General features: G+C 33.5%; 1 protein-coding gene and 1 pseudogene across 2 annotated transcripts; one reads left to right on the top strand and one right to left on the bottom strand.

The window, feature by feature from the left end:
• The first annotated feature begins 7,921 nt into the window (after positions 1 to 7,921).
• On the top strand, positions 7,922 to 8,951 carry LOC147942712 (uncharacterized; annotated as a pseudogene).
• A 3,932-nt stretch (positions 8,952 to 12,883) lies between these two features.
• Positions 12,884 to 15,662, bottom strand: LOC104791289 (zinc finger protein GAI-ASSOCIATED FACTOR 1). Of its 2 annotated transcripts, XM_010517138.3 has the most exons (5): positions 14,802 to 15,549; positions 14,306 to 14,702; positions 14,020 to 14,222; positions 13,526 to 13,639; positions 12,884 to 13,441 (listed from the first exon to the last, which is right to left on the bottom strand). In XM_010517138.3, exons 1-5 carry the CDS (start codon positions 14,929 to 14,931, stop codon positions 13,008 to 13,010), a joined length of 1,278 nt encoding a protein of 425 aa, XP_010515440.2. In that variant the 5' UTR covers positions 14,932 to 15,549; the 3' UTR covers positions 12,884 to 13,007. The 2 variants fall into 2 exon arrangements, with proteins under 2 accessions (XP_010515440.2, XP_019102321.1); XM_019246776.2 differs by having other exon boundaries at positions 12,884 to 13,639; positions 14,802 to 15,662.

The following is a 15,662-nucleotide window of genomic DNA, read 5'->3' as shown; positions in this document are numbered from 1 at the left end:
AAACATATCTTTGTGGTTTTAGTAAAATTTAATATTTCAAATTTGAATAATAGTTATAGTAATTTTTAATAAGTGAACCATTGGTGAAATGATAACTACTCACTCTCTTTCACATAGAGTGTCATTCTGGAGAAAAAATCATTCTGGAGAAAAAATTCATTGTTTCACAAAAACTGTGACTTTATATTGCTAATGTGATTTTTTACTCAAAAATTATAATTTACCTTTAACTGAAAGCTCTTTTTATTAAATTTAAATGATAAATTACTCATTATATAAGGGCATATATGTATAATTCAAGTTTTTTTTAATATGTGTGCAATGTGTCAAAATGACATTCTTTGTGAAATAGAAAAAGTGTCAATTTATATTGAGAATCGTCTCTTCCTAGAGTATCTTCTCTCTTTTTCTCTCCAATTTATTCTTTTTTATTATTATTTTAATTAGACATCTCTAGGTTATATGGAAACAAATAAATGTACGTAGATAGATAATTTTTTAGATAGATAAACAAATACCAAACACTACCTGTCTAATCTTCTTTTAGATAATTTTTTATGTTTTTTGTCCTAACAAATATTTGGATATGTATAAGATATACAATTTGTGTAGGTAAGTCCTAATCTATTCAAAAAGGCTGTAGCAATTTTAGCAAAGATTTAATGTTTTCTTGTATATATAACCTTGATGACCAAATTCTGCAGGATAATATGGATATTTGCAATTCCTACTTGCATTTCTTATCACTATTACATTTTTAGAGTTAGGGTCTAGGGTTAGGGTTTCTATGTCTTATTTACGGTTAACTTTTAATACTACTAAATTTACGTAATTTTAGAATTACTGTACATGTTTTTAATATACATGTCAATTTTGAAATAATGATGGTTTATTATAGTGTATATAGAGATAGTTTATTTTGAATATGGGATAGCTTGTGTTTCTCTTAGTATTAAAGTATTAATTAAAGCTTTCCTTTGTATCACTTGAATGAAGATATTTTCTCAAATTTGTTTCTCTCCGGTTTAGTTAAAGTGTATTTATTTTGGTTGAACTGTCTTGAAATATAAAATAGTAATCTAATTTTAGTCGATCAAAAGCTTTCATTGTAGATCCAAATATTTGAGTTAATATAAGTACTTTGTAGGTAAAATACAATCTATGTGAGAAGGTTATCTCGGTTTACAAAAAAAAAAAAAAAAAGAAGGTTAGCTCGATCGTAGCAAGTTCTAATGATTTTTCTTGTATATTAACCTTCCATTGATGATGTCTCACTATTATGTAATTACGTTTAAGATTTAACTTTGTATTTAAGGAGAAGAAGAAGAAGAAAGTGATGAGTAGGATATTTCCTTTCTTCAAGATGTTTTTTACATCGAATGGGTGAAATGCGATTTTTGTGTGTTTTCCAGAAAGATGAAGAGATTTTTTAGCTTCTTTTGTTGCAAAACCCAGAGAAAGTTGGTAGACTAATTAAGAAAATGACAAGACTGAAGATTTTGTCATATGTTTGTTTTGTTAGCGTTTTCACAACTTTTGCAACAATTATTTAAAAGAAGAGCAAAAACAGAGGAGGTTGGTTAAAAAATATGGTTAGAATCTTGATGCAAGCAGGTACAGTCTTTCAGCATACTGTACATCACCACCAAGGTTGATTGCTAGCAGTTGGTTTAGAACTTGTCTGTCAATCCTTTTAATAAGTTGTGCATGTGCATTTGGAGTATTCCCATGACGACGATCCTTCCAAAGGGTGTGGACAGTTATTTTGTAGTATATATCGAGCAAGAAACCATGCTATCCCATTTGTCCAATGAGTAGAGACACAGTCAATAATTGCTTGCCAACATGTGGAGTACCGTGTTGTGTAGATGTGCGAAGAGAGATCTTTCCAAATGCCAGTTGCAAAATTGCACTGAGAAAAAAAGGTGATCTCTCGTTTCAACAGCATTATTGCAGAGCAAATAAGTGGCATCAGCTCCCCTATTCCATAACAACATCCTATATTCAGTGGAAAGACGGTTTTGGACGGCTAACAAGACACAAAAAGAGTATTTCGGGGTGGCATATGTGAACCATACACCACTGCTCCAGGGGACTGCAGTAGAAGCTAGTGATTCTAATATTGGTCCATGTATCTCTGGTGGAAAACCGTGGGCGAAACTTGTAACATCCGCGAACCGAAATCTCGATTTGGGAGGTGCATCGATCAATGCACTATGTCTATCGATCGATGCAAGGTCAGTTTTTGCGAAGAAGTTTAAGTTAAACATTGCGTTTTGTGGTTAGGAAAACCCTGGAATTGAGTATAAAAGTAAGAACTCGAGGGTTTGGTCGAGTTTGGGCCGTTTTTGGAGAAAAAGAAAGAGAGAAAGAAGCTCCTAAGTGTTCTTGAGAGATTTGTGACTGTTCTTGGAGATATATATAGTTGGGATCGTTCTGGGAGCTTGCTAGGAGTGTAGATCTACTTGTTTGAGGGTCAGAATCTTCTTGGCAAAGAGTGCATGACCATGGCTTATCTAAGCTTGAGATTCTCTGATTTTCTTGTTTATGTGTTATGTGGTTGATTCTTTGGCTTGTTAGAGTGTTTATGTGTCGCTTGAGGCTTTGAAAAGCTTCTTTGTGGCTTTGGATCGTATTTTGGTGGTGTAGGAACAGAGCTCCGGCGAGGTGCTTTGGGGAAGAAGATGCTCGGCATGTGCGGCGATCGATGCACTTTGTATGTCGGTCGATACAATGCAAGGTCGATACAATGCAAGGACTGCAGGATTTGACCTAGGAGCATCCGTCGATGCCATGTGGAGGCGTCAATCGATGCAACTAGGGATTTCATGCAATGTTGAGCACGCATCGGTTGATGCAGTGTTGGTGTCGGTCGATGTAGGTGAACCTTGCATCGGTCGATGCAAACTTGTGTCGGTCGATGTAACCCTAATTGGTGTCGGTCGATGTAGGTGAACCTTGCATCGGTCGATGCATGGGTTGGTGGCAGTCGATGCAGTTTTTATGGTTTGTTGTTTGGTTATTGATTGTTGTTTGATGGTTAGAAATATCTCAATTGTTTGTGTGTTGGGGTGCAGGTAAAGGCAAAGTGTGATCGTGGAATCAAGGCGATGAAGAAGAGGATGTTCTAGTAGCTCATTGATATGTCGCATGGCTTTTGTTAGGTTATTAGAGTTGAGTCATCGAATGTTGCTAGGATGCTGATTGTGGTTTATGATTCTGCGGGATTGAGTTATTGAATTATAATTTTGTTATTTATTGGTTATAATTTATTGGTTATTGGTTTAATGGTATATGTTGGATATTTTCCGCTGTTTGGTTAGTTGGGGTTAGGTGGTTAGTGGGTAGTAGACCACTAGTTATTTAATTTATTATTTAAAATAAAATAAAAAACAGGTCGAGTCGTTTCAAAACTCATCGTTCTTTCTCCTCCATAGGACTGTGTCTGCTTGTGGCTTTCTAGCAGCCATTGTTTTGCCAGTTCGTCCTCATTTATATGGGTAGCACCATGTCGTCGCCTAAGATGGTTTTTCCCAAGCCTCGGCGACTGATGTAGTTCGGCTAATTCCATGCTGATTATCTCAAGTGTAATAAGTTTTAATGATTTTTCTCATGCTAAACCTTCCATTTATAACAAAATTTTGCGGGATAAAGGATAGTTGCATCTTCCTACTTGTATTTTGGATGTCTCAATATTACGTATTTATGATTTGGGTTAACGGCTTTAAGTTTTATATTTAGTGAATTTCATAGATTTAAATTTACGTAATTAGAATTACATGTTTTGTTTAGATGTGAACTTTGAAAATTTTAAAAAACACTATCCTTTATATATATGTATATCCATTCCTAAAATAAGTATCTATTTAATTTTGGTAGATAAAATGTGTTCATTGCCTATTAAAAAATTTGGATATGTACAGAGCCGAGCCATAGTTAGGGCAAAAAATTAGGGCATCAAATTTTGGAAAAAAATAAAATTATGTTTATCCTTAAAAAGTATGCTAAAATAATTTGTTAACTAGGAAGTAACCCGTGGAAAACCATGGGCTGAATTTTTTTTAGATGAAATTTTTTAATAGATTATTTCGTTATTATGTTATTTTTAACAGTTTGTGATTAAAAAATCGGTTTGCTTATATTAACATTTTTGTATTTTAAAAATGTTTATTGGAAACCTGTCACTAAACATTTGCATGTAATGAATAAAATTGTTTAAACCTTTGTCAATTAAACGCAATATTTGCTACAATTGTAAAGAGTAAAAAGATATAACTAACATGTAAAAAGAACAATTAAATATAGCTAATGAAGGTTCCGAAAAACCTCTTCGAAAACAACATTCATTGTTTTTTCTGTGGCTTCCCTTTCTTGTCTGTAATAAGCACTTTCAAGCATTAAATATATTTAAACCTCAACTTAGTTTTATTTTCCTAAAGAACAGTGGCTAAAAGAAAAATATAATTTTTTTAAATAGATAAGATATTATATCTATATCTTTTATTTTTTGTTTATTATTTTTTTAAAATCTAAGCAGTTAAATGGAACTGTTATATATTTTATTCGATTTGATTTTTGATAAAAATTTTAATCCTGGAAAAGTTTAAAATCTTAGATGTTAATTTTTTTTTAAGTACGAACTAGTTTTGATTCTAATAGATTTTTTTTTACTTTTCGACAATTTATTTTATTATATGTGTCCCCAATTTTCGTTTTTAATAAATTATATTTATTTAATTAATTAATTAATCTTAATTAAGGTTTTCTAATAGCAATTAAATGTAATTTTTTACACATTTTAAGGTTAGTTTGAGTACTTCCCAATTAATATAGTAGGATAATAGATTAATAGGAAACGAATATTGGGATTTGATATGGGTTTAATTAAGTTATTAAAAAACAATTACTTCAACAATGAAGGTTTTTAAAAAAAAAAAAAAAACAGTTAGGGTAAACAAACATATATATATCGCTTTCTGTTTCGACTTTCGTTAGTCTCTTTGCCTCTTTTCTGAACAGAACTCAATAAACAAAGTTTTCCTTCGACGTATCTATCTCTCACTAAATCAATTCTATATATTAAGGTAAAATTATTCAAGTTTTTAACGTTTTAATACTATTTAATCTGTTTTCATAAATAGTTTCATCCAAATTATTTTTACATTTGTAAGTAATTGTTGTTTCTTGGAGAAAATTGGTTAGAAAGGTGATTTTGAAAGTTTAGTTAACAAATTTGTGGAAGAAAAGAAATAAGAATGTTTTAGAACTAATTTTTTGTTGGTTTGTTTAGTTATATTGTTTTTGTTTTCGTTCAACAACAATGGTGTTTATTTCTGCACACAATTTTTTTTGTATTGAATTAGGACATTTTTTTAAGTCTTTTCTGATATGTATAATATATGTAAACTTTGTAGCAAAGATTTAATGATTTTCTTGTATATATAGCCGTCCATTGATGACAAATTTCTGAAGGAAAATGGATATTTGCATCTTTCTAGTTGCATTTGTGATGTCTCACTATTACTTACAATTAGGGTTTAGGGTTAGGCTTTATATTTCTTAATTAATGTTTAAATTTTAATACTTTTAAATTTACGTAGTTTTAATCAGAGTTACAACAAGTTTTATATATATGTCAATTTTAAAAATGAAGGTGTATTAGAGTGTATAAAGTTGGTTTAGTTCTGGTTATCTATCTTTTTTATAGTTTGGTTTTCACTTAGTATTTAAGCTTTCTCTTGTATTGAATGAAGATAGTTTCTCAAATCTGTTTCTCTCCTGATCAATTTGAGTGTATTTCTTTTAGTTGAGCTGTCTTGGGATTAAAATTTCCATCTTTTCTACATATCCTATTTCCTTAAATAGTAATCTATTTCATGTTGGTGGATCAAAAGCTTTCATTGCAGATCTTAATATTTGAGTGAATATAAGTACTTTGTAGATAAAATCTAATATATTGAAGATGGTTAACTTGATCATAGCAAGTTGTATTAACCTTTCATTGTTGATGTCTCACTATTATGTAATTATGTTTACATTCAACTTTGTATTTACGGTTTAAATTTTCAGAATCTGATTCGAGTAATATTGTAATATTAGAATTATGTAATATATTGATTAAGTATACAATTTAAATAATAACATGCATATTATACATTTACATGAATATGTCTAAATAAGAAGACTAGATGCTACAAACTCTTTCTAATTTAGGTTTTTGTATATATACAATTTAATAGCGTTAATATACAATCTACATGGCTCCATTGCTACATAATATAATGTTATTTTCTGTTTGTAGTCTATTTAAATAGTCTTCCAACCTCGATACTTCTAATCAAATATTTCGATAGGATATCAAAGGGAGGTGTTTTGAAACCATGATTTTAGAGAATTTTATGTGATTTAGAAAATTTGGAATTTTGATAGATTTTAGAAAAATTGATATGATTCATAGGTAAAATTCTTTCAAATCCCACCTAAAACCATGAGATTTAGATTTCTATATTTTGATCTAAATAAATCTTCTCAAATCCTCCATAATAATTCCTAAAATTTATTAAATCCAAATCCACAAACTGTTTTAAATACCGATTTTAAAATAGATTTTTAAATCATCAACAGTAGATTTTAATTAACTTTTTAAAATTCATGATTAAATAACATAGGATTTGTAAATTTTACATAAATAATTTAAAATTTCAAGGTGAATACACCTCCTAAGAGTATATGGAACCCCTTGATGCATGTAATTAGTAGATTAGCCAATTAATTTTTTACTTCCGAGTTCAAAGACAAAAAAAACGTCCTTAAAGAGACAACAATAGATTTGTGAATAGAGATGTAGAAGGTTAATTTTACCCTAATATTGGATAATTATATAAGTGTTGTAAAACATTGATGATGAATTTCCGTAACCGGCCCATACACGTCCAAGACCACAAAGCCCATGGACTTGCCTATTTCATATTCCTAGTCGGTTTTGTACTAAGGGTTTATCTATCCCTATATATATGTATTATTCCAATTGAATGATTAAAAAGAAGAAGAGAATACAACTTATCATTTCTCTACTTTCACAACACGTTATCAGCTCGAGTTTGCTCTAAACTCCAACTGAGAAAATCCCTAAAACCCTAAACCGCCGCACATCATCTCTTGTTCGTTCGAAGCTCAGCGGTTGTTCAAATCCGTGACCAGTTCGTGATCAATCTGTGTTCGTGATCAATCTGTGTTCGTGATCAGCTCATCGTGATCGTTACCAGTCTGAGGTTCGTTGCTAGTTCGTGATCAAACTCGAAGGTATATCTGATGTCTTTGCTCCTGGATCAATTCCAGTCAACCCCCAAACGGTGTTAAGGTAAATAAATCGAACCCACCGGACATATACATATCGAACCTGATCTTAAATCTATTAGAACAATAAAATCTGCAATTACATAATCAACAAATCAAAACCCTAAAACCCTAAAACTTTAAAATTTGATTGCTATGAGGTTTTAGGATTGTTTAAAATTGTTTGCAATTAAACTGATTGTGTCTTGTTTAAAATCCGATTGTTATTGATTGCTTGTTTGAAAATTGACTGCATGAAACCTTAAAATCGGAACCCTAGAGAAAAATAGTTTCCTAAAACTTTGTCTTAATCCTAACTAGAATAGGAAATCTTATCTAGAGAAAAGAAAAACTTAATAAAAGGAAATCCCCTAAAATAGAAATTTGCTTGCATGTTTCTCTTGTTCATACTAGATCATAAATTTATCTAGGGTTGTTTTTATGCATAGAATTAACCACGAAATTATGTATAAGGACACGACATGGTTCGGTCTCAAATACCGCATGGCCTAAGACTAAAACGATTATATTGTTCGGTCTCAAATACTGCATGATAATAATCGGGTGCTTATTTTCTATTTTATAGATGGCAAAGATCAACAATCTCCAATATGCTGCCCTTAATGTCTCTGGAGACAACTATTTACAATGGGCATTGGACACTAAGATCAACCTGAAATCAAAGGACATATGCCAATGCATTGAGGATGATAACGATTGCACTAAAAAGAGTAGGTATAAGGTGATCTTGCTAATACGCCACCACCTTGCTGAGAGTCTCAAGAACAAGTATATTACCATTGAGAATCCTCTTGACCTTTGGACAAAGTTGAAAAACAGATATGGACACCAAAATACGGTGCTCCTACCAAAGGCTCAATTTGATTGGAAAAATCTAAGGATCCAGGATTTTAAATTCGTGGATGAGTATAATTAGAGCTATTTAAGATAGTCTCGATCTTGAATTTATGTGGTAAGGAGGTTACTGAGCAAGACTTGCTAGAGAAAACATTCTCAACCTTTCACACTAATAACATACTGCTTCAGCAACAGTATCTTGAAAAGGGCTTTAATACATATGCAAGTCTCATCTCTTGTTTGCTACTTGCTGAGCAAAACAATGAGCTATTATTGATGAACAGTGCAATGAGACCTCCTGGTTCTACTCCATTACCAAAAGCCCTCAAGGTTGATATGACCAAGAAAGAGCCTAAAGAACCTAAAGAGACTAAAGAGTCTAACGACGTCCATAGAGGCAGCATCACGACTGTGGCTGTGGTGGAAGAGGACGGGGTGGTCGTGGCAATTACCAAGGAAGCTATTCTGATGGTTTTGGCCATGGAAATCGATCAGACTTCGGTCGTGGTCGAGGTAGAAGCCGCGGAATTTCCAAACCGTAACATAAGGACAAATCCACTTGCCATATATGTGGTATGGAGAATCATTGGATAAAGACATGCAGAACACCTAAGCACCTTGTTGATCTCTATCAAGAGAGTTTGAAAAAGAATCCAGAAGCTAACCTCGTTCATCTCGATGGTGAAGGAGATTGTGACCATGAGAATGATGACCAATTGGATTATGAGACTTCTGATTGTCTAAAAGATGATAATTAAATTTAAAATTGTCTTATTTAAATTTCTATGTTTTATGCTTTGAATTTTATTGGATTATAATTTTGGTTTAAATTCAATTATTTAATTTCCTTCAATATATATATATATATATATATATATATATATATATATATATTTGTTTGTTTTATTATTTATGTCTAAAACATAATTCTTGTCCATATTAAGAAATGGCTGAGGACAAGAACATACTTGTGGTGGATAGTGGATCAAGCCACACGATTTTGAAAGATAATATATACTTTGTTAATCTCATTATGAAAAATGTCAATATTAGCACAATAGCGGGTATAACAAGTCTAAATGAAGGCTACGGCAAGGCACACATCTTGAAATAAGTGATTTATATTCACCCAGCTCAAAGAGGAGCTTCTTGAGTTTCAAAGATATTCATTTGAATGGTTTCCATGTTGAAACTAAGGGTGAAGGGAACCAAGAGTTTCCTACACATTACTGAAATCTCCAAAGGATCTAAGAAAATCCTAGAGACTATACCCGCATTATCTACTGGTCTTTACCATGCTAAAATTAATATGATAGAGGCTAATATGGCAAAGAACAAGATGTTCAATGAACAATTCACTTTATGACATGACCGGTTTGGCCATCCTGGTTCTAACATGATGTGTAAGCTGATATTAAATTCAAATTAGCACACTCTTAAAGAGAGACGAGTTATCCCTAAAAATCTCACGTGTGTATCATGTGCACAAGGGAAACTCATTATAAGGCCATCACCAGTAAAAGTCACTAAAGAGACTTTAAATTTTCTAGAAAGGAAACAAAGAGATATATGTGGACCAATACACCCACCTTCTGGGACGTTTAGATAATTTATGGTTCTTATATATGCTCGACCAGATGGTCGCATGTTTGCTTATTATCCACGAGAAACCTAGCCTTTGCTAGATTGTTGGCCCAGATCATACGTCTGCGAGCCCACTTCCAGATTTTTCACTTAAGACTATACGTCTAGATAATGCTGGTTAATTTACATCTCAAGTGTTTAATGATTATTGTATGTCCATGGGGGTAAGTGTGGAACATCCTATGGCACATGTACATACACAGAACGTATTAGCTGAATCCTTCATTAAACGTATTCAATCGATTGCTCGGCCATTACTCCAGAGGTCGCAGCTTCCTGTTTCAGCTTGGGGACACGTGGTATTACATGCAGCAGAGCTTATACGCATCAGGCCATCTAGTGAACATAAATGTTTGTCATCCCAATTACTAACGGGTCATGAGCCAGACATATCCTATCTAAAAACATTTGGGTGTGCCGTTTATGTACCTATTCCTCCACCATAGAGAACAAAGATGGGACCTCAAAGGAGGATGTGAATATATGTTGGATATGATTCTCCCACCATTATTAAGTATCTAGAGCCAACTATGGGTTATTTATTTAAGGCTAGATACGCGGATTGTCAGTTTGCTGAATCCGAATTTCCTACATTGGGTGGAGAGACAAACAAGCTGGTTAAAAAGATATCATGGAATCAAACATCCTTAAATTGGAAAGATCCTTGGACTCTAGCATGTGATGCAGAGGTCCAAAAGATTATACATTTACAAAAGCTAGCTAATCAATTGCCAGATTCCTTTGCTGACCCAAAGAAAGTTACAAAATCGTACATACCAGCTTGTAATGCACCAGTACGTATTGATGTTCAAAAGGAACACAATCAAGTTGCTACAGAGTATAAGACACGTTCAAAACGTGGTAGACCAATAGGTTGCAAAGATAAGAACCCTCAGAATCTAAGAAAGATGCAAATAAAACCGAGGTTAAGGAAACCATAGACATGGCCGCGGCAAAACCTACGGAACCGATTAATGAGGTTTGGGACGCTAAACCTCAAGGTCCTGAAGGTATTGATAATAATGAGATCTCAATATATTATATCATGTCTGGAATTCTATGGAACCGAAAAGATGTCGACATTGATGAAATATTTACTTACAAGGTAACACTTGAAATAAATGAGGATCATGAACCCACGTCTATATTAGAGTGCACTCAAGGAAAAGATTGGTTAAAATGGAAAGAATCCATTGACGTGGAGTTGAATTCATTAAAGAAAATGAACGTGTTTGGTCCAATCTTAAGGACAACATTCGATATAAAGCCTAAATTTGGATAGTGATCCATTCGGTCCAAAGAAAGACGATGAAGAAATTATCGGTCCGGAAGCGACATACCTCAGTGCTATAGGAGCTTTAATGTTCTTGGCTAGCCACACTAGACCAGACATTTGTTTTGCCATAAACCTCCTAGCAAGATTTAGTTCTTGTCCGACCCAAAGGCACTGGAACAGTATCAAACATGTATTACATTACATACAATGAACGCTTGATTTGGGTTTATTTTATATCAACCATAACAAAGAAGGTTTAGTTGGTTTTACTGATGCAGGTTATCTATCGGATCCACATAATGCTAGGTCTCAAACCGGCTATGTGTTTACACACGGTGGTACAGCAATTTCATGGCGTTCAATGAAGCAGACCATTTCGGCTACTTCGTCTAATCATGTAGAAATTTTGGCTATGCATTAGGCAAGCTGTGAGTGTGTTTGGTTGAGGTCAATGACTCAGCACAACTGATCAGATTGTGGTATGGCCGACGACAAGGAACCGACCATCCTGTATGAAGACAATACCGCTTGCATCGCATAGCTCTAGGAAGGTTACATCAAGGGAGATCAGACTAAACACATTTTACCTAAGTTCTTCTTCACACATGAACTACAAAAGGCCGGAGAAGTTCAAGTGGTGCAAGTTCTATCTTGCGACAATTCAGCCGATCTCTTCACCAAGTCATTACCGACATCGACATTCAAGAAGCTCACGCACCAGATTGAGATGCGGAAACTCGAGGATTTTTAGTGATGCTTAGAACAGGGGAGTAATACGTGTTGTACTCTTTTTCCTTCACCATAGTTTTGTCCCAATGGGTTTTCCTGATAAGGTTTTAATGAGGCAGCATCCCCAAACGTATTATGATGATCACTCAGCATTTGCACGGTTATGTCATCCAAGTGGGAGTGTTGTAAAACATTTATAATGAATTTCCATAACCGGCCCATACATGTATAAAACCACAAAACTCATTAATTTGCCTATTTCATATTTCTAGTCGGTTTTGTACTAAACAAATTATTTGTCCTTGTGTATGTATTATTCTGATCGATTGAATGATAAATAAGAAGAAGAGAATACAAATTCTAATTTCTCTATTTTCACGACAATAAGTTATGATAAAAATCTTTCGGTTTTCCAAACCGAGTTTCAAAGTAAATAATCGAATTGACACGTGGGCTTCTTCGTATTTAATTCAGAAGTACTATACTATTATTGTGTTGGAATTTTTTTGGCCTACATTGAGATAAATGGGCATTATAAAAATTATGGCTATTTTCATTATTAAATCCGTTTGTATTAAGAGATTTAAATGGGCTATTAGTGTTGTCTTATCGTGATAATAACATGTCACTATATCATATTATCATAATGGACCTACGTACGATACGATTGGCACAGCAAAAAATCTTTTCTCGAATCTATCTTTTTTTCTTTTTACTTTCTGGTATATCGAATATCTAATCAAATCAATGGTCAAAAATCGAAACTTACAACAACAAAAAAAACATTACAATCATTCGACCAAAATCTAACACAAAAAAAAAAAAAAAAAAAAACAAATGGGACCTTTCAACTATTCAAGATTTGGAAAGAGTTTCTATAAAAAGAAGTAAATCTCATCTCTCTTTACCAATTCCGATTAAGGTAACCAAAGCAACACAATTCCATTTATTGCATTTTTCACGTCATTTATTAGATTAGAGTCAATCATCATCACTCGTCAACATTTGCGTTTAAGAACAAGAAATCAGATGGCTTTAGAGTGTGATTAATTGATTGCAATATATATTAAATATCGAAACCCTTTCTTTCAAAGGGAAGTTTCAACTATTGAACAAGAACATCTAAAAACCCCCACAATTTCTCAAACATATTGATTTACTCTACTTATGATTTTCTTCTACTAATGTCTTTCCCTGAAGAAAACTCTCCTGATTCAAATGCCGTCGCCATGTCAATGCCGCTGCTTCCTCCAACTAGAGCGGATAGTCCATTGATTGGACCATTTCCATTACCAACCGCTCTACCTAATCCGAGAAAGTCTAGTGTCGTTTGTTTCGGACAAAACACGGATGAATTCCACATCATGAGCTCTTTCAAACCCGAGCTGCTTTCGCCTCCGCAAGGCAGTCCTAATCCTAGTCCATGAGGAACTATTGCGTCCATAGAAGATGAACTTGATGAAATTATCCCTAATCCACGAAGCAATGAACCACCCGAAGAAGCTGCTCCCAATTGAGCTGCTTTTTGAAGTAAAGCGGTTGCTGACATCGCGGGCTGAGCTTGGAACCGATTTAACCCGAGAAACGATGATCCATGACCTGTTGAGAGACCCAAAGATGTAGGTTCGATGGACGAAGATGGCGCAAATAGACTCTTTGAAGAAGAAGATGTTGTATATATACTTGGAGAAGCCGTGGAAGATTCAAATAAGCCAGCGAAAACACCGTTGCGTGTAACATTTAAACCGGTCGGTTTTGGAACTTCTTGAACGATATCAGGAGGGGGTTTTGGAGACTCTGTACATCATAAGAGTCATAATAAGTCATTAACATAAAGTTTGGTACTTTTCAATTCCAAAAAAAAATGTAAAAAAAAATGACAAAACAATCATATCTTTGAATTCTTTATCATAAAGAACCAATATAATCAGCCATTGAACAACTACTAAAACTTACCAAACGAATTATGTTCTTAATCAGGTAACAGATAAAATAATACATCACTACGGACAAGACTAGAGAACAACACCTAACTAAACTCCAAGATCACACCGACCATATTAACACAGATTACTACTTTACTATCTTCATTTTAAGCTAAAAACAAAGAAATGTAGCGACAAAAAAAATAACCAAATTTTTTTCCTAATCTAGAACTCTTACAAGAGAGTGTTTACCTGATTGCTTAATGGTTAAAGTCGATGAAGATTTGACTTTAGCAGATTCAGTATCCACCGGAGCAGGAATCGGGTCGCGTACCGGTTTTTTCCGGGTCGAAATTTCTGGACTCTGTTTCTTACTCTGACTATGATTATTACTTCTCGCACTCTCTTCAGCCAAAGCATCACAAAAAGCTCTATGCGTTATAAAACTATCCCTCCTGCAACACAAAAATCACTCAAAAACATTAGATTGAGTTTTTTTTTTTTTTTTAAATAAATACACGTTTGATGAATACGTTACCTAGAAAAGAGAGTACCACAATCACATTTATACTCTTTAGTACCACAAATCTTGGAGTGAGCTTTCCAATCAGACTGAACAGCATACTTCTTGGAACATTTATCACATTTCCACTTCTTCTCACCGTGTTTCCGACAAAAGTGTTTCTTGATTCCAGTTAGATCTCCTAAAGCACGTGAAGGTTCGTGATGGACACAACTAACTTCAGGACAAACGTAGACTTTTTTCCTCACTTCTTTACTCGACTTCTGTCTAAGCTTCCACGGTAAATTGTGACCACGACGGTGAAGCTGTAAGTTCTGGTCTCTTTGAAACCCTTTGTTACAGATTTCACAAACGAATCTGTTCGTAGCTAGTAGAGTTTTTGGTGATAAAGCTATCACTTCAGACTCTGGATCTGAAAATATAAAAATAAAAAATAACAAAAATTGTAAGTTGTAAATTTGTAATAATAAAAAGTTTGGATTTATTTAGAGTATGATAATAATAATAGTACCAGGCATGCCGGGGAGGTTACGTTTCTTCTTTCCGGTGGAGTTAATAAGTGGGTTTTGGTTTCCGGTAGATGAGATTGAAACACTTGCTTCACCGGAGACTGTAGAGGAGTTATCTAAATCTACCGGCATCTTTTTTTTTTTTTTTTGTTATATCGGAAAAAAAATCTCACTTTTGTTGTTTCTTAACTGATTGATTCTTGAATAAATAAATAAAAGTTTTAGAATGAAAAAAAAATGAAATAAATGAAGAAAAATTTCGTCAACCAAGTTTCAACCTTTACGGGGCTTTTAATTATTTTTACTCTTCTCTTTCTAAAATTCTCCTCCGTTGTTCTTCAGCTACCAGTCAATCTGATTTTCGTAAAAAAAAAAAAATCTCTTTTTTTTTTTTGCTACCTACTTTTTCTGATAACGAACGGATTAAAAATTTAAAGAAACAACAAAGAAAAAACTTTACATTTAAAAAAACTTTCTTTTTACATCAAGACTTGTGGATACTTATCTAATGGCTGAGGAGAGTTTACCGGAGAGAGTTACTACGCCGCCGTCGATCTGGTTTTTTACGAAAGAGACAGTGATGAAATAAGTCGGCTTGTGTGAGATTTTTGGTGTTGAAAGAAAGAAAGAAAAAAAGAAAAGGTTTGGTTCTTCCGAGACAAAGGAGCCTTTTCTTTTTCTTTCCTCTGTTTTTTTCTCTCTATTTCTTATTTCATGTTTGATATTTTTATTAAAAACAAAAATTAGAACTTAGAAAAAAATATCAAAATAAAAAATTGAGCCCATCTAAAAGAAATATTTTGTCGATCATTGTGGGGTTGGAGTGTTTTCAAGTATATCTATCTGATTTTGGACTCCCATGC

Source organism: Camelina sativa, chromosome 6 (genome assembly GCF_030686135.1).
Source record: "Camelina sativa cultivar CO46 ecotype springtype chromosome 6, ASM3068613v1".
In the NCBI taxonomy this organism is placed as follows: Eukaryota; Viridiplantae; Streptophyta; class Magnoliopsida; order Brassicales; family Brassicaceae; genus Camelina; species Camelina sativa.
This window is presented reverse-complemented; position numbering and strand designations above follow the sequence as displayed.

Excerpts from the sequence above, each read along its gene's own strand:
- LOC104791289 (XM_019246776.2), bottom strand. The coding sequence starts at position 14,931 with ATGCCGGTAGATTTAGATAACTCCTCTACAGTCTCCGGTGAAGCAAGT. Across the intron at positions 14,703-14,801 it reads TAACCTCCCCGGCATGCCTG|ATCCAGAGTCTGAAGTGATA; the intron begins GTACTATTATTA and ends TTATATTTTCAG. Across the intron at positions 13,640-14,019 it reads TTTAACCATTAAGCAATCAG|AGTCTCCAAAACCCCCTCCT; the intron begins GTAAACACTCTC and ends TATGATGTACAG.